Source organism: Sciurus vulgaris (assembly GCF_902686455.1).
Source record: "Sciurus vulgaris genome assembly, chromosome: 5".
Lineage (NCBI taxonomy): Eukaryota > Metazoa > Chordata > Mammalia > Rodentia > Sciuridae > Sciurus > Sciurus vulgaris.
In genome coordinates, this window is record NC_136465.1 from 65,289,626 (window position 1) to 65,309,308 (window position 19,683).

At 44.7% G+C, this 19,683-nt stretch overlaps 1 protein-coding gene across 1 annotated transcript in view; it reads left to right on the top strand.

Annotated features, from left to right (window-relative positions):
- The window catches only part of MICAL3 (microtubule associated monooxygenase, calponin and LIM domain containing 3), a 203,148-nt gene that overhangs the window by 144,715 nt on the left and 38,750 nt on the right, over positions 1 to 19,683 (top strand). Inside the window, 3 exon segments of the mRNA XM_079140276.1 lie at positions 9,238 to 9,433; positions 16,448 to 16,698; positions 18,488 to 18,577. Of these exon segments, the coding sequence (XP_078996402.1) occupies positions 9,238 to 9,433; positions 16,448 to 16,698; positions 18,488 to 18,577 (537 nt within the window).

Sequence of the window (19,683 nt, forward strand, 5' to 3'; positions counted from 1 at the left end):
TGAAATGATCTTTTGCTTCCTGTATTTGCTCTTTTAACTGTCGATTGGTGCGATCAATCAATGCTTGCATTTGCTCTTTCATCTCATCATTCAGTGCGTGCATTTGCTCTTTCTTCTCATCGTTTGCTTCTCTGATCATTTGAATTATGTACATTCTGAACTCCTTTTCTGTCATTTCTTCTGCCATGCTGTCACTGGGTGTTATTGATGTAACATCTAGATTTGTTTGCAGCATTTTCTTTCCTTGTTTTCTCATATTGTTCAGGTATCAGAGGACCGCTGAGATATTGCAGATTTCCTCTATTGACTTACAATGTCCCTGAATATTTCTATATATATCCCCCCTTAGCCTTCAGTAGACTGAAGTCTTGGAGGAAGTTGATAATGTGGTGCTCCACAAGGACGCTGCCTCTCTAGGAGTGGTGGCCTTCAGGTGGGGTATAATCCCTGCTAGTGGGCAGAGGTGCCTCCACTTGTTGCCCAATGGTCATCCAAAGGGGACCTAGGCTGTGGGCTGAGGCAAGGCCTGTTTGGGCCTGAGTCTCTGGTTTTACCATCCTTGTGGGGAAACCTCACCCAGCAGGGAAGACTCACCCGGTGGGGAGGTCTCGCTGGTCAGTTCCCTCCTAGAGGTTCCCCTCAATTTACAGCTACCGCCTGGGCTGGGCTGCCTTCCTCTGCAAAGTTCCCAGGGGCCCGGCCCTACCTCCTGGGCCTGGGAGCCTCACCCTTTGCAGATGACTCTCCTTAGGCTGCCCTTCCTCAGAGAATCTGCCTGCAGGCCTGGAACCTTCGCTCCGCCCTAAGCCTGTCTCTGTGCGGCTCTTCCACCAAGAAGCCTCCTAGATCCTGGGACCCTGCTCTGCACCTGATCGCCTGGCTATGCGGCCCCTCCTCTGAGCAGCCACCTGGGGCCCTGTACAATCGCTCTGAGTCCCAGAGACCCGCCACAGGCCTCTTCCTCCAGACAGCCGCCCAGTATTCCGGTGCGGTCACTAGGAGTCCAAGAAGCTCACTGCGTGCCTCCACCTCCACCAACCACCCGTAGCCCTGGGCAATCAATCACTCCGCGTCGAAGTGACCCTCCCCGTTCCTCCTCCTTCTCCAGATAACCCCCGGGGTGTTCAGGAGCAGTCGCTCTGAGTGGCTCTGAGTCCACGTGACCCGCAGCACAGGTCCTCTGGGCAACCGCCCGGAGCTCTGGTGCGGCCACTCAAGACCAAGCGACCCACCACGCTTCTCCTCCAGGCAGCCCCCCTGTGTTCAGGAGCTGTCACTTTAAGTCCAAACAACTCACCACTCGCCTTCTCCTCTGAGCAGCCGCCTGGAGCGCTAATGCAGTCACTGCGAGTCCAAAGGACCCGCCGCGCTCCTCCTCCTCCTCCTCCTACTCCTCTGGGCAGGCCCCGGTGTTCAGAAGTGGTCTGAGTCCAAACAGCTCGCCACGCAGCCCCTTCTCTGGCAACCGCCTGTAGCTCTGGTGTAGTCACCCCGAATCCAAGCGGCCGTGCTCCTCTTCCTCCTCCTCGTCCTCAGGGCAGGCCCCGGTGTTCAGAAGCGTCGTTCTGAGTCCAAACAGCTCGCCGCGCAGCTTCTCCTCTGGCAACCGCCTGTAGCTCTGGTGCAGTCACTCCGAATCCAAGTGGCCACGCTCCTCCTCCTCCTCCTCAGGGCAGGCCCCGGTGTCCTGAGTCCACACAGCTCTCCTCGCCACTCTTCCCCTGGGCAGCCGCCGGAGCCCCAGTGGTTGCTCCGAGTCCCAGCGCTGTGCCGAGCGGCCTCCTTTACGGTGCTCCCAGCTGTCCGAGTTCACTGCTCCAGCGGGGGGAGGGGCGTCTCGCCGGCAGTTCTACTTCACAAAGTTTCCTGCGTTCCGGGACCACCGTCCCATCCGGGATGCCTCCCCAGGGGGTGAGAGTCACCCGGCTGCTTTGAGTTGGTCCCAAGCGTCTCAATATCTCCTCTTTTGAATCCTGAGTCGTGGAGCAACATGAAATGCAGCCACCCTCTAGGCCGCCATCTTGAAACCACCGGTAGTTTCTTAATAATGGTGCTTACTCTTTGCCCACTTCACAAAAAACACTTGTCACATGATCTTGGAAATAGTCTGTGAACAGACTCCCTACCAATATGAAGCCACAGAAGTCTATTGGAGGGAAGATGTGCAAAAATCACCTTGCCATGGCAGTGTCTTGAAAACTTTCGTTCCACATGCAGCTTCAGTGCTTGCAAAGTGTTAGGTGCCCTTTTAGAGTGAAAAAAAATATATGAACCCAGTCAAGCAACTGCTAAGGCAAATAGCCTGGGGCAAAAGAGGAGAAATGCCAGACTGGTTGTACCAGGTATCCTATTATAAGCAAAAAATGTTCCATGGGGCCAGGGCGTGTTTTTTTGTTTTGTTTTGTTTTGTTTTGTTCTTTTTTTGTGGTAGGTACCCAGGGGTGCTTTTCTACTGCATACCCCTCCAGCCCTTTATATTTTTTATTTTGAGACAAGGTCTCACTAAGTTGCAGAGCCTGGCCTTGAACTTGTGATCCTCCTCACCCAGCCTCCCAAGTAACTGGCATTATAGGCACCTGACTTTGCAAGGCCTTTTAACTACTCCCAGTAAATCTTTCCCCACTGAGTTGAGTTCTAATCTGGGAGTGATCACCTCTTGCTAAAATCAGGCTAAAGCCCTCCTTCCACAGATTCCAGGTAATACTGTCCAGCTTGACTCAAAGTGATGAAGTTCCCAAGGCATAATGACCTGTTCCATTATTTTAGGTTTGTATGTCAAGATGGCCCCCAAGTTGAATAGTGTTTACCTTGTACACTTTTCAGACAGTTGATTAAGAACCATAGGAACTTTAGCCCAAAGCACAATAGGGGAGTGAACGATTTCCAAGTTGATTTTTTACTATATTGTGACCAACACAGCTCAAGTCTTAACACAGTCCAAAAGGAAACAGCCCAGGAGCCAGGTTTTATCCATAGTAGGAAAATGTCTCTGGAGCACATGGTAATTTTGTCCTAGACTGACCACATGCACTTCAAATGGTTTCATCCGTCTGTCTCAGTATATGAGGAAACATGGAAGAATGTAGAGATGGTATCATTTCTAATTCAATCAGGGAGAAAGCAAAATTGAAGCATAGATTTCCCACCCCGCTTGCTGTCTTGCAGTGCTTAGTGCTCTGGGTAAGGAAAGGAACCCTAATTGCTCAGGCAATTTTGTGAATGTTTCTGAGGGCAGTGAGTCAGGGAATATAAAAGTCACTGACAAATTTAAGTCTGAGTCTTATAATTTAGATTTATGTTCCCAGCCCAATGATTGGGAGTTTTCATCTTCCTTAGCATCTCCCCTGAGACTTTGTAGTGCATACATGGTGTGGCATGGGGGAAGCCATCTGAAACGATGAGCCAATCTTTCTTAAAAGTTACAGCAAAATTATCAGTAACTTTTTATGGTGGTTTTGTTGTTGTTTGTTTTTATTATTGTTGTTTTAATGCAGGAGATTGAACCAAAGACCTCATACTTGATAAGCACACGTTCTACTACTGAGTTCACCCTCCAACCTTTCCAGTAACTTGATAAAACAAATAGAAAAGTTCTTAAGAAACAATCTGTATTAGAAAGTAGCATGTGGGTCCTCTTCAAGAAAACTTCAAATCAAATTGCAGTGCCATTTCTTCTTGGAACATGGCCCCAGTTAACGCTTTTGACCTACCCAAGATGTGGCTTAGTCGTAGAATGCTTGCCTAGTCTGCATAAAGCCATGGAATTGATCCCAAGCAGTGGGGTGGGGGCACCCTAGGTCATTAGTCTCTTAGCAGGTAGGAACCCCATATTCTCTTAGTACACAGTGTCCCCTAAGGCAAAGATCTTGTCTGTTTGTCACTGGTGTGCCTGAGAACCTGGCACACTGCCTGACTTGAAAGAGGAATTCAATTTGTTGGATCAATGGTAGGATGAATGGATCCCTGCAGCCATCCTATTGACAGATAGGGGAAACACAATGAAAATCAATCTCAGGCCTTTCCTAAGGCCTTATCAGATTCAGATTTCATTCAAGCTTTCCCAAGCTAAAAAATTGATCTCATTGAAGATAGGAAGGGGAGAGGAGATAAGAGAAGTCAGGTAATGGGTACCACAGTACAGTGAGATAGGAGGAATTAGCTTAGATTATGCAGCACCTTATGGCCACTATAATGTACAACAATGTATTATAATATTCTAAATAATTGGGAGAGTCCAAAAGGTCCCAGCACGCAGAATTGATGAATGTTTGAGGAAATGGAAATGCAAATTAATAATTACATTGTTTACATACATTAAATTATCATTCTATAGCCCATAAACATATACAGCTATTATGTGTTGATTAAAGATTTTTAACTTAAAAAAAAAAAAAAAGAAGGAGGAATGGGAAAACAAACCAGAAATGAATTGAGGGTAGAGGGAGATAAAACCCGTAAGTTTACTGATCTCACATGTGATTCCCACAGTTGCCTGAAGCCCCGAAGCATGCTCAGCAGCTGATCCCCCCTAGCATTGAGGGTAGGATGGAGGAGAAAAGCTGCCAGCTGAGGGCCTGGGCAGACACCACTGCTCAAGTATCATATGTGTTCCTCCATTCTCTCCAGGAATCAGACACAACTAAAGGCTCCTGGCAGCTCTTACACATCAGCTGAGAGGAGGTTGTCCTGTTAGGAAAAATATTTCTTTCAGGATGATATATGAAGCTCATGCAGGCAGTGACTTTTCCAAAACAGAGCCTCAGGTCAGGCCCAAAGCCTTTTTCCTATTTAGGATAAGGCCCAGATCCTAGGAGCTATTTCCTTTTGGTATGTGTGAGGCTGTAATTGGCCTCACCGTGACCTGAGATCTGCCTGCCCTGACTTAGTGACGACTCAGCCTTGGAAATTATTCCAAACTTTCATCCCACTTTTAGCTGGAAAGTCCCTAAGCATTGCTATTGCACTGAGGCATGTGAAGTGGAAGGGCTGGGTGCATCTTGGCCATTCCTAGCCTGACCTGGCTGGTTAGGCTTTGACTTTCTCTACCAGCTTCTGTCATTGATTTTTTTTTTTTTTTTAGAAACAGGGTCTTGCTGGGTTGCTCAGGCTGCCCTTAAACTCCTGGGCTCAAGTGATCCTCTTGCCTCAGCCTCTTGAATAGCTGGGTGTGAACCACTGTGCCCCAAATACCAGTGATTTTTTTTTTTTTTTTACCTGCTCTCCTGCAGTCTCTTCTCCTAGGCCCTTCCATTAGTTGATGGCAGAGGGGACCTGGGAGGGATGTTGTGTTTGTCACAGTGTTATGGCTACCCCTTAGTCCTCCCCCACTATTATGTCTTTTGCTCTCTCAGTCTGTCTTCACCATCTGGCTAATGTGGCCACCCCTTGCAAAGGACAGAGAATCAAGAATGTTGAGCTCATTGATTTATTTATTTTTTTTACATATCCCCATGGCACTTTGAGGTTATGGCTAAGAATATTAAGCATATTTGGCAGTTGGTAAGTTTTGAATACTTGCCAAGTATCCTGTAAGTTCCACCTTCCCTTTGGAAAAACAACCAGCCCTCAGGGGACTCCCTGCCAAGGCATTCCCTTGTTGCTGAAAACCTGGGGTGAGTTTGAGCTCTACATGGATGTGACTGGATGTGCCTGGTAGGACAGGCATAGCAAAGTAGCTCCACTTCCACCTTAATTTTTACAAAAACTCCACAGTGAATCACTTAAAGATTCTATGACCCAGAACATCCTTTCCCCAGAGGCCTGATGTGTGAATGATCTGAATAGTTCTGAGTGCTTCTGATTTCTTTTTTGTTTGTTGTAGCCAAGCTCAGAATTAGATCAACATTTCCCTTCTGAGCCTAGACTCTGGGTTTGTACTGCCAAGTTCTGATGCTTGATGATCCATTTGTCTGTGGAGCTTATAGCCTCTCCAGAGAAATAATACCAGGAGAAAGGCAGAATGTCTGTAGTTCCAGATGCCAGATTCTCTGCACCAGTTCACTTCACGAAGTTCTACATTCTTCATATCAAAAATCATGGTGAGCAGGCAGATGATAGTGAAGCCTCTGAAAGGGGCACACAGACTCGGACTCACTATGGAAATGCACCTTCTTTTTCTTTTTGTGTTATAGTCAAGAGAGAGCAAGGTCATCTCCAAATTATTGCTTTCCTCCTCAGATGCAACTCTTGGTTCCTTTGCTCAGGAGCTGCGTGAACTTAGGCAGCTTATTTAATGTCTCTGAATTTCAGTTACCTACTTTGCAAAATAATGATGCCTACTTGTCACAGATATTTTTTAAAATCTGTTAACTGCATATCCTCTAAATGCCTTCCTTGAGGGCCCAGGATGGGGGGTAGTGCTAAATTGCCCTTCTGTGTATTCCCATGGTATACCATATGCATGCATTAGTCATAGCACTTGATACTTTATGCTGAAATGCTGCCTACAGGACTCTCTTAGGAATAGCCTATGGCTCTTTAGGAAGAGAGTGTTTTCAACTGCTGTGTATCCCAAGGTCTTAGTAGAATTTCTGGCTGTGTGTATCATCCATTAAAAACAGACTTTCTTTCTTGAGTATCTTTCTTGATGAGTGTTAGTTGTTTGTTTTCCCTGAAGTGATAGTTCTCATTCTGTTTTTCTTTTCCATCCAGGAAAAACAAAAACAAAAAAACAAATACTGAATTTTATTTTGTATTTGTGGAGTTCTGGGAAAGCTTATACTTGGGTGCTTGTTTCACATTTATTTCCCTTTCTATTTCAGAACAGTTGCCAGAAATATGATTGGAAGGAGAAAATCAAATGGTAGTGTAGTCCAGGAATCCTCAGCTTTCTTATCTTTATTATGTAGGGGCTGTGGATTTTGATGAGAAAAGAGAAGACTGATGTGGGAATGATGAACCTAGAACATGCCAACAGATTTTGCTTTTTAGTGAAGATTTTCTAGTAAACTTGAAAGAAGCTGTTTGGTGGAAGATCCCAGTAATTCTAGAAGATGCACTGAGACTTGATCCTATGCCTCTCTAGATTCATGAAAATGTGCTTTCTAATGCATTTGTAAAAGGAATTCAAAATACTGTACACAAAACAAGTGTTAGACCTCCAGAACATTTTATGTACAATCTGTCATAACACAAAAATTACTAAACCAGTATTCCCACTCCTTTCCTTTAGTCAAACTTCACATGATAAACCACCTGTCACTCAAAATGGTGTTATTTGGGTAACCCAGCATTATCTCTTAGTGTTCAGAATGTCACAGAAACTAGGGGCCTGCCCTGGCCAGATGACAAGGCTATTCAGAACCCATTCACCCCTACATTCCTGCCTCTCTTCCTCCACCTCATGTCTACCCCTCCTTGAAGGTCTAGTAAATCCTAAATGCAAGTGCTGTTACTTGCATATGTCATAGTTTATGCTGCCTCTTCCCATCTTTTCTTTGTCGTGTGACTCTCTGTAATCCAGAACAGATGGATTCCACATACCTATGTAGAAATGCACACAAATTGGTGCTAAAAATGTTACCAGACATCAGATGTATTGCTTACCTTATGTTAGACTTAAATAGCAGAAGAAGGTAACTGAAATGTCTGTGGCACAGACTCACATACATACATCCCAAACATGTATATATGTTTATAAGTTCATTCACTATTCATAATAACCCTGGAAGGTGGGCATTCTCTTCATTTGTAGGCCTGGATATGAGCTCTGAATAGTTACATAATTTTTCTAAGATCCTTCAGCCAGTTGCTGATGGAATCCAGAGGTCTAAACTGGATTTGTACCTACATACATATTTGTGTGCAACATCACTTTGCAGTGAACAACCACAGAATAAACGGTGAGCCTCCTCTGACCAAAACTGAGACAGTAAGGAGTATCAAAAAGGAACAATGAGGGCTAGGGTTGTGGCTTAGTGGTAGAGTGCTTGCCTAGCATGTGTGAGGCACTGGGTTCAATTCTCAGCACTGCATAAATATGAATCAATAAATGAATAGTCCATCAACAAGTCTAAAAAAATTTTTAAAAGGAATAATGAGCCAAGCACAGTTGTGCATGCTATAATCGCAGCAGCTCAGGAGGTTGAGGCAGGAGAATTGCAAGTTCGAAGCCAGCCTCAGCAACAGAGCAAGCCCCTAAGCAACTTAGTGAAACCCTATCTTAAAATAAAAACAATAAAGGACTGGAGATGTGGCTTAGTGGTTAAGCACCCCTGGGTTCAATCCCTGGTCCCACCCCCACAAAAAAAAAAAAAAAGAAGAAATAATGATGGCAATAGAGGTGACAAGAAACATTCTAGATTAAGGGAGACTAAAGAAACATAGAAGCCAAACCCAACATTTTAGTTCAAAAAAATCCATGAGTCAAAAGTGGTACTCAAACATATACTAAAGAATGACAGTGGAGTTAGAATAACAGAATTATGAATTATGAAAATCACCTTTTTGAGACCCCAGTATACTGACTGACTCAGGAAAAGATCAGCTGACTTTCAGACCACTAGATGGAAGAATGCTAGAGCAGGGTACTCATATAGTTTCTAAGTATCACCCCACATATGAGTGATATTTACAGAGAGGAAAGTGTGCCTTTGTGTTGGAGAGATGATGAGTACCACTTTATCCATATGGTAAAGCTAAATAACCACGGCAGAGGGGCACAACATCACCAATGTGGTATTCTTGTCCTACACATTGTTTACCATGAATCTGACCATGGGAGACAGACAAATTCACAACATGAGAAGGTCTGCAAAACAGCTTGCCCAGCTACCTTGAAGTCAGCCAAAAAGTGCATGAACCTTGACTAGATCCCAGATCATCCCAGTGGTTGCCTGGGTCTGTTGGAAGGACTTACCTTCTCTGTGAAAGCTGCTTTAGAGTCATTTAGCTCCTGGCAGTGAGAACAGCTACCCCAAGGTGTAGCCCACTTCCCCTTCACCCCACCCAGACACTGTCACCAATTACATTGTCTCTTGTCTGGATATAGCCAAAGGTTCAGGGTGATGCAGAGTAGATGTGGACATACAATCTGTTTCTCCTATTTAGGGCAGTTCTGCCACTCTCCTGCCAGCATCCTTTCTAAGCCTTGGCTTTCAGTCCACCCTACGTTCTGACGTCATGTGAGGGCTGTCCATCCTCTCATGAAAATGCATGGTGGCTGCTTTGGTCACCTAGATGTTGAGTTCAGTGCCCGTATTATGTCATCAGGACTTTGCTTTTTTGCTTACCTTGCAGGTTCCAGTGTGAATGGCCTGGAGGAGCCCAGCATTGCCAAGAGGCTGAGGGGCACCCCTGAGAGAATCGAGCTGGAGAACTACCACCGGTCTGTGAAACGGGCAGAGGAGCTGGAGGAGGTACCTGAGGAAACACAAGCTGAGCACAACCTGAGCAGTGTACTGGACAAGGGCACCGAAGAGGATGTTGCCAGCAGGTCAGCCTGTGCCTGTGGCTTGCCCAACTACCCAGGGGCAGTGGTCTCACCACAGCCTTCAGAGGAATATTCCACCTTGTTGGGGAGGGCAGCATCGGCACTGTATAAACTCCATGGGTTGGAATCTTGACTCTTGGCTTTCTAGCTGTGGAACTCTAGACAAGTAGTCCCTGTATGCCTGAGTTTCCTCATCTGCAAAGTGAAACTAATATTAGTGCCTTCCTCACAGAATTGGTAAAAGGATTTAAAGGGGCAGATAGGTATAAAGTGTTTAAAACAGTACTTGGCACATGTAAGTACTTGTGGGTTATTTAGTGTGGTGCTTATCATGTGCATTTGTTCATCCTAATGGGATCCTGTGAGATAGACAAGAGCATTTTTTGTCACCTTATAGATAAGGAAATTGATGGTAACTAAGAGTAGAGCTAAGATTCCAGTTTAGGTTTTCTGGGTTCATTGCCAGGATTCCTCGTATTTTCCCTGCTTCCCTGTGATCTATCCTCCCCTGCTCCATCTAGGTTCTTATTTCTAAATCAACATCAGTAGTTATTATTATTATTAATATATTACCTGTAGGTCTCTGCACAATGCAGGTGTCTCTCACTAGATAGGGCAAGGCCCATAAGGATCACATTCATAAGATTTACTTCACATTTCATGTCCTTAGGACTTTATTAATCATTGAAAAGGTAACAGAAAAGAGATAAGTCATACTGTGTTGCCCTTGAATGGTTGTTTAGAGTCAGGCAGTTCCATGGAAGTAGGTAGCACCAGAGTTGGATTAGGAGGTGACTCAGTCCCAAGTTCACTGCAAAGTCTTAGGGAAGCCACCCTCTCCTGTGGGTAATGAGAGGGGCAGAAACCTCGCATGCCAGAGACCACATTCAAGCGTCTTATGCTTAACCCATCCCTGTGTTTAAATCTGTTTGATCCCTTTGGGTGCTGTGCATACTCCTTCCCCCACAGGAGTCCCTGCATCTATCGCATCTTCCCCAGGTGTCACCGGAGAAGGATGGGTGCTGAGAGAGAACAGAAGATAAAAAAGAAGAGGCAAAATTAACATAGGCCAGACTATCTTGTGGAACTTCTAGGTCAGAGCCCTAACTGCAGCCCCAGATGTGGAGACTTCTGGTTGACCTTTGAGAACATTTGAATCAGACATTGCGTACTTGTTATCAGCTATGATGAAAGGATGTGTGGAGTTAAAGAAAGCAGTGCATTTTTTAAGGCCTTAGAATATTTCTTGGAAGATGTTCATTGGGCAGAGCTGTGTTCAGCTGTATCCAGATCTGCTACAGACATGCAGAACCACTACTTGCGCTGACTCTACAGACTGCCTTTTTATGCATTTCAGGGGCAACTTGTCTCTTGGTACCAACAGTTCTGAAGCTGTCACTAATTGCACATCATTGTCACATAGCTCTGCCTCTCATCCAAAGACAAACCCATGGGAACATACCTCACCCTCCTGTGCTTACAGAAGGGAGATCCACATACTACTTGATGTTGCCAGCTTTGCGGTGAGGAAGGGAGATCCCTTCATCTAAGTACATTGATGAACCCTTAAGCAGAGTTGATGACTTTTCCTTGAGTCAGATGTAAAATCAGTCAGCATCTCTGCAGTGCAACAAATGCCCCCATCTAGTTTAAACTCAAATTAAAAAAAAAAAGAAAGAAAGAAAGAAAGAAAAGAAAAGGCAAAGGCTGGGGAAGTGGTTCAACAGTAGAATACTTGCCTAGAGCATCTGCAAGGCCCTAGATTTAATCCCCAGCACTACAAAAAGAAAAAGGAAAAAATTTTTAAAAAGAGCCTTTTAGAAAAAAGAAAAAAATAAAAATAATAAAAAATTAGCATCAGCTGCTGCACAAAATGAAGAAAGTTCTCTCAGAGAAAGGCCCAGAGAAAGTGGCTATAGATTTTGTCTTCCCCAGGGAAAAGCAGAAAGATGCAGGAAATGGGCCATGTATTATTTCCATCTTCCATACAACACCAAACATGGAATGAGGAGCTTTCATCTCTTAGCCCTTCTTGAAGACATGTTAGACCTGAAGATTAGAAATGACTTAGTTTGAAGGAATTATCCATTCCAACCCAGGAACACACTTTTCACAGGTTCAGAGAATTCAACTCAGGCATCTGCTCAGAACATGGCTGAAATATCAGGATCAAACAGACCTAGACTTGAAGCCAAGTTCTACCACTTACTGGTTGTGGGCAAGTTACTTAGCCTTTCTCTGCCTTAGTTTCCTCAACAGCAAAGGATGCTGTCTCATAGGCTTATTATGAAGATTAAATCAGATAAAGCAGTCAACAAAATGCCATTGGCCATTACATCCAAAGTCAGCAATCACTGTCTATTTTTTACCTTATAGGTCCATTCACAGTGCATATGTCCTCTCTAGTTGGGGCAGGACCAGGGATTCTTGTATTGGTTTTCTTAAACAGACAAGCTGGGTTTGTCTCACTCGCCCTGCCCTAGAGCACTGGTGACTTTCCATACATCATAACTACCCAGAGGACTTGCTAAAGCACATGTTGCTGGAATGAGTACTGATTCTGAGTCAAGGAAAAACCCAAGAATTTTCATTTTTAAATAGTTTCCAGGGGATACTGCTCTGCGATTTGCAAATTGCCATATGATAAATACCTGGGACATTTGGAGAAATAATAATTTCAAGATCCTCCTATTCAAGTGTCAGTCAGGAATGTCTGTTTTTAACAGGTATCCTAGGTGAGTCTTAAAATCAGATTTATGGTTTTGTTCACACAAGTGGCCCAAGTCCTAAACCTTGTCACAAACTGAACCCAGGGCTAATCAGCTTCCTGACCCTTCCTTGGAGACAAGATGGGAGCCTATCTTCTGGAGAAGAGTCTAGAAATGGCACATGTATTTTTCTGTATAGCATGACCAGGTGACCAAAGAGGAGGGAGTTCCAGCTGTTTGATTTTAGTATCGTTCCCTCATTGCCTGCCTCAGAGAATTTGCCCTGGGCAAGGAAGATGGCTCATGCAGTATCCACCTGCTGGCAACTTTAGTATTTACAGATCTGTGGTTCTAAAGAACAATCAGTTAGTACTGGAACAGACAGGAGGGCTTTGGGATGGAGCTGCCAACATCACAGACTTCCCAAAAGATATCAGCAGTCCACTCCAAATGGTTCAATCCTCCCTCAAAATAAGACCACAAAGAAAAGCCACTCCTACAAGGTTGACCATAAATAAATGGGAGTTCTTGCCCCTCCCCCATCTCTCTCTCTCTCTCTCTCTCTCTCTCTCTCTCTCTCTTTCTCTGTGTGTGTGTGTGTGTGTGTGTGTGTGTGTGTGTGTGTCTCAATTTTTTTGCACCTTTATCTCTCTCCCTCCCTCTCGCCCTTCCTTCCTCCCTCCTTCTCCCCATTTTCAGCACAGGTAGTAACATGAGCCACTGCTGAGCAGGATGCTAGGTCGAGCACACATCAGATTTCCACCATGTAATGATCACTGGGCAACATATATCTTCTCTAGACATTTGCTTCAGATGCCTTACTGAGTGTTCACATAGTTGTCAGGGTGAGTGTGCACTAGGAGTGTGTTTGAGCCAGAGAACACATTGCAGAGTCTCTCATTAGGAGAAGCTCAACTTAAAGAGAAAAAATGGTGATGTACAAAAGTTTCTCTCTGAAAACCACCCTGGAGCTTTGGGTGGTCCCCATGCAGAGTCTGCCCCATGCACGATGGAGCCTGCTTTAGTTGCCATCCTTGCCTTTTCAAGGAAAATACAGGCCACCAGAAAACTGGATCATGATTCACTGCCTGGGCTTGCCACCCTGAGAGCTGCCAGTACTGAAGTATTATTGAGTTCTTAGAGAACCACCAAAGAGGACACAGCATGGTGTGTGGTGTGGGGATGCTGGAAATCCTGACTCCTCTTCACACCCACCTCCTTAGGCTGCGCTTTCATCATTTTTAAAAATGGGGGAAGTATAGCCATATGTGATGGTGCATGCCTGTTCATGCCAGTGACTTGGGAGGCTCAGGAAGGATTTTAAGTTCAAGGCCAGCCTGGACAACTTAGCAAGACCCTGTCTCAAAATAGAAGATAAAAATGAATGGTAATGTAGCTCAGTGGTAGAGCACTCCTAGGTTCAATCCTCAGTACCAAAAAGAAAAACTGAAAAAATACAAGATGAGTATCCCTCATCTGAAACACTGAGGACCAGAAGGGTTTCAGATTTCCAAATTTTTCTACTTTGGAATATTGGCATAGACTTTACCAGTTGTGCAGTTCTAATCTAAAACTCCGAAATCTAAAATTCTCCAAAAGCCAAAACTTTTTGAACATCATGTCAAGTGCTCAAGTTTTAGCTTTTGAATTTTTGAGTTAGGGGACATTTAGCCTGTAATAGTAGCTGTGCCCTAGAGTAGCTGTTTAGCTAAGTGAGCAAATATGAAGGAAGTTGCCTTTTAAAAAAAAAAAGAAAGAAAGAAAGAAAAGAAAGAAAATTAACAATGATTTTTTTTTTTTTTTAACTAACAAAAAACAAAATTAAAAAAATTAACAAGGAAGTGCCACATGGTACATGGCCATCCTCGGGGCTCAGTTGACCTTCAGCATTACTGTCCTTCACCATTACTGTTGTCCTTGGATCTTTCCTTCCTGACACAGCAAAACCTTGCTTAGCTCAGTTAAGTTGAGCAGACCTTGTCTTTTTACAATCCATGTGTTTATCAGTTTTGTTTCCTCCAGCCAGACCCCTCAATTTCTCAAAGAGAAACTACCTGAAGGAAAACTTAGGGAAAGTGCTTCAAGATGTGTAATTAAATATAAATTGTCTCAGAAAGAATCTTTTCTGGATATTCTTTTAATTGAAAAGGTCAGCTTGTTTTGGCCAGGCTTTGCCAAGGGAGCTCCCGAAGTATCTCTAACAATTCTGAAATTAGGGGAAACCAGCCTTGACCTTCCTGTTTGTGGTCCCTGAGCATTCCACCTATCTTGCCTCTGCTAGGCCCTGTGATAAGTACTCTAGGAAGCAGAGCAGCCCTGTCCCTGCTCTGAGAGGTAGGGCAGTTCTGGCGGAGAAGCAGACCCTAAGTGGCCACACAGGACACCGTATTGTTACAGGACAAAATTGGATACCAGCTTTGAGGGAAAGGTAATCTTGATAACTAGATTTTCTGACCCACATAATTCCTGGGAGGCTGTATCCTGAGACCACACCAGTTTTCCCCAGAAGGAGGTAGATGTTAGTTGTCTGTATTACATTTTTTTTTTTTCCATTGGTATAAGGATTCTTTCCACTGCAAAAGTTTCCAAGCTGTAGTCCAAGGGGGTCCACCTCACTACAGATACCTCCTTCTTTTCCTCCAATTTCAACAGCCCAGGTCCAGAGAGATTCAGGAGTTGGGGTCGGCCAGAGAATATAAAATGAGCCTTGAGGTGCTGTATTTACATTGTGAATCTTATGTGAAATTAGGGGCCTGGCCAGCTCCAGAGACTGCTCTTAGGTCCTGTGAAAAAGATGGCATGGAAAGGAGCAATTGGCAGATCCTTTCAGATTTTCTCTGTCCATTACATGGAGAGGGAGTCTGGTTTGCCTCTTTGGGATATCCAGGAACAAATAGCAAAAAGCCTCTTGGAAGTGGGCTAAGCGTGCAACTTAACGAAGAAAGGCAAAGGTTGAATTTTTTGTTTTCTTTCATACTCCATTCCTTACTTACTGTGCTCCCACAATCATTGAGCTGTCGTAAAACCAGCCAGAGTGGCACTAATACTGTAAGTGGGGGCTCATTGTCATCATCACAAGGGATTTATTCATTGCCTGCATTACGCACAGTGCAGCCATATCATGACGCAGCTTGGGGCGACGACAAGGCTGTCCTAAGTCTCCTTCTCCCAGGAAGCTGCAGCGCCATGCTTTCCAGCCCACTTAGTACTGGGGCACCCTTAAACAAGCCCCTGATTACACTCAGCCACAAGGAAGGGACAGGGTGGCCTTCCCTCTGCCCACTAAAGATTTAAGATGAGCATAGAAGCCTCCTTATCCTTATTTTATCTTTGAAAGGTATGTAATGATATATGCTGGGTTATATTCATTAATAAGAAAGCAAACCAATGAAAACACAAGAGGTGGAGCAAACAATATATTTAGTCAGCCTTTTGTTGCTGGGACCAAAATATGTGACAAGAACAACTTAGAAGAGAAAATTTTTATTTTGGCTCATGGTTTCAAAGGATTCAGTCCATGGTTGGCTCCAAGGCAGAAACATCGTGATGGAAGGGTATAGCAGCCAGGAAGTAGTCTAGAGAGGAAGAAGGGACCAGGAACAGAGTCCCCAAAGCCATACCTCCAGTAATCTACTTCCTCCACCTATAACCCCCTGCCTACTGTTTACACCCAGTAGTCCATTCAATTATTAATTCATCAAATGGATTGATCCACCTAATAAGGTTAGAACCCCCATGATCCAATAATTTCTTAAAAGCCCCTCTCTGAACCTTGCTATATCAGACCAAGCTTTCAATACATGAGCTTTTGGGGGGACATTCCAGATCTAAATAATAATAATAATACAGTATCAGTAAAGGAAATACTGAAAAATAATCAAAACCCAGAGGTCAAGCTTTGCATGATTCAAATTCTTATGTTTGTGCACTCTTGATTTCGAGCAATTACTTGCGAATGAACCCAGGGTGCTATACCACTGAGCTATATCCTCATCCTTTTTTGATTTTTTGAGGCAGGCTTGCCTCTGACTTGCTACCCTCTTGTCTTAGACTCCCAGGTACCTGGGATTAAAGGCATGGGCCTCCAATTATGGCACTGAATCTTCCCTTTTCAGTTTGTTTTTGTTCCCTCACTTGGTTGAGTTTTTTTTTAAATTATTATTTTTAATTGTAGATGATCTTTTATTTATTTAGTTCTGTGTGGTGCTGAGGATTGAACCCAGTGCCTCACACAAGCTAGGCATCACTCTACCACTGAGCCACAGCCACAGCCATCCCTCACTTGGTTTGTGTGGTTACTTCTTCACAGCAGTTCTGAGTCGGAGATGGAGGAAGAAGAGGAGGAGGATGAGGAGGAGGACCAGCTGCCCACCTCTGACCTGGGTGGTGTTCCTTGGAAAGAGGCTGTAAGAATCCATGCTCTTCTGAAAGGGAGGAGTGAGGAAGAGTTAGAGGCCTCCAAGAGCTTTGGGCCTAGGGAGGAGGAAGAAGAGGAGGAGGAGGAATATGAAGAAGAAGAGGAGGAAGAATATGATGAAGAGGAGGAAGAGTCCAGTGAAGGTCAGAAAAAAACTTTTTTCCTAGCCCCGACCCCATCCCCTGAAACAATCTGTCCCATGTGTGAGAGTGATAGATTTCAGTGGCTAGAGTCACACAGACACCTCCCACAGAGCCTCAAAATGTTCCCTCCTACTGCACTCTGACTTTTGATAAGGGTCAGAGGAAGGACACCACATCTGACAGATCGGCCACTGTGGAAATAATGTCCCTGATGCAGATTCAGATTTTTAATTGGAAACAGAAAACATAGGCCAATCCCAAGATTTTGCCCTGTTACTCATTCTTGTCTCCTTCTCATTTTGTTTTTTCCTCTCCCTTTAGTTTCAGTTAAAGACCTTGATTTTAATAATATAAGGGAATTAAGCTTTCTAGAGGAATTCTTAAATCCCAATCTTGAGTAATGAAGACTGCTATAAGCCAGGTGCCCACCAGACAGGGTGCTGTCAGTGATACTCAGAATAACATTGTGGGGCCATAAATCCTGAGAAAAAGCATCTTAATTGCAGAATTTAGTCATCCTGGTTGGTTCTGAAATGTTCTCTTGCCTTAAACTCAAGGTTTTTTCAATTCTGTGCCTCTCTCTGGCTCTGTGTAACCTAGAATGATGATGAAGAACTTGCTGGATAGAAAGAAAAGGTCATTCTTTCCCAACTCTGTCTGCATAGAGGTTCTGTGGGAGGTGAGAAAGGAACCAGCACATGTAGAGACCTGACTCCTCTGAGGAGGGCTGTGCTTTCTCTCCTGGGAACTCAGAACCAAACAATGGGAGGACATGGGCATTCTAATTTCTAAGCCCCAGTTTCTTCCCACAAGTCAGAGGAGCAGATTAAATTCTGAACAGTGTGGACACAGTAGAGTTGGTACATGATTATCTCTGCTTCTACTGAAATTCAGTGTGCTCAGTGCCCGGGGACCATTTCCTCTGATATCACAATGTGTAATCCTTTCCTAGACAAGGGCTGTGGTTCACCAGCCAGACCCCAGAGAGCTGTGCAGTTCAAGATAGCCATAACGAGATGGTGGGGACAAGATAGCAGCCCCTGATCATGAGGCCGTGGACATGAGTGGTCAGGGTCAGGACATTGCCTCAGAAACTTCCCTGTGGATCTTCTCTCCCAATCCTCCTGTACTTGACCCTCTGAAGGTGGAAACCAAGTCTGGGCCAGGACTTACAAGGCAGCATGCTACAGCCTGCACTCTCCACCCCATCTTTTTTATGAGCCATGGGTAGTCTGTGCAAGAAGGAGCTAGGCCCTGGCTGGAGTATGAGTCCTCTCATTCTGCTATGGCTGCAGAGCCATGCTAGCCCAGAGCTGCCTCTGTGTTCCCCTAGTTGGAGGAGGTAGTTGGTGCAGGAGGGAGGTATTTTGTTTGCCTCATTATCTCTGTGATGATTTTGCTTAGTGACTTTTAGGTCCAACACGGCTTAGGGTCAAAGCTTGTTTCATTTTCAGAAGAGTTTAGTCCACCTTCCCCTCATGAAGACTAACATCCTGGACTTGGACCTAATGTCAAGACCAGACCTATAGGGAACTGGGGCCTTAACTAGAAATAGATGTACCAAAATCTTTAGTCAAACTCTAGACGTTTCCTGTATTCCCAGCCTGGAGTGTCTTCTGGGCAGAGGACTTCTACACCTGGGTAGGCAGTGACAGGGTGCTACTGTCTTGCCACTGAAGATAACTGTGCTCTCTATTCTCTTTCCTCCTTTCCAATCCCTTGTCTCTCCATTTGTCCCCCTGCGGGATTCTTGATGCTGTTTGTGGGTGTCTGGCTCCCCCTGCTGTAGAAGGGGAGTATTGCCCCTGGGACAGAGAACTCCTGCAAGGCCAGTGGCTCCAGCATCTCTCAAAGGAAGAAGAAACGGGTACACGTAAAGGTACCCACTTTGCCCCCTTGCCCACCTTCTGCCCTGGCTCCCTCACAGCCATCCAAGATTTGCCTACAAGAGCAGGTCCCACGTGAAAATATCTGTGCTTTTTAGAGCTATGCTCACAGGCTTTGCACAAATCTAGCTGGGCACCTGTCTCTGGGCCCAGCCTTCCCAAAGTAGAGAATAACATATTCCAGAAATGAAATAATGGTCCCATTTCCATCCCTGTGGGTTTTTCTGCAATTTATCCTTATCCAGTTAAGATTCAGTTTCTTCTCTAATGCAGAAACTCTCACAATGCGGCCACAGCTCTTCTGTCACCACCACCACAGGTGCCTTTAGACATTTCTCTGAGAAAGGAAGAAGTGCTGGCTTCATGCTGTTGATAAATCCCCAAGGCTGCATATGTTAACAGGAAGCAGAACATTACTCAGGGAGAAGACTCACTCTCTTCCCTTGTTGCTTAGAAGGTAAAGAAAGGCTCTGCCTCTTTCCTTTTGACTTATCTTCCCCAGGCCTAAGACCAAGCTGCTTGGAGGCTTTGCTGTAATTCAGCGCCCTCCAGCACCATAAAGGCAGATAAATTGACCTTGCAAATATTCCTTGAATCTATAGAAACCAGCAACTCCAGTAAGGGAGCCCATGAGGGGCTAATGCCCCACGTATGATAACACAGGTCCACATTGACACTGGTGATCTTATTGGTTCTTCCAGCCCATATCAGAGGTTGTCACGAAACCAAAGCCAAGGTTGTCCAGTTAGATTATCGAACAAAGGGATGACATATACTCCAGATAGACACTGGCTCCTGTTAGGAACTCCAGAGCCCTTCAGATCCATGGTGCCTGCTCTTACTGCCTGAATAGTCATCCTTCCTTCTGTAGTTTCCCCTCCTTCCAAGTTTCTAGCTGTCCCTTTATCTTAACCCAACTGTGTGGCATGATTCAAACCTTAATGTTAGGGATCCCACAGGGCAGGGAGTATATAGGGATTCCATAGGCTCTGTCAGCAGGAATGAGCTGAAGGGACCACTTGTGAGTTTTCATTTAACAGAGAAACCAGGTCTCATGTGCAGAAGAATCAGCAGGGTACCAATGGAGTTTTAAGGAAGG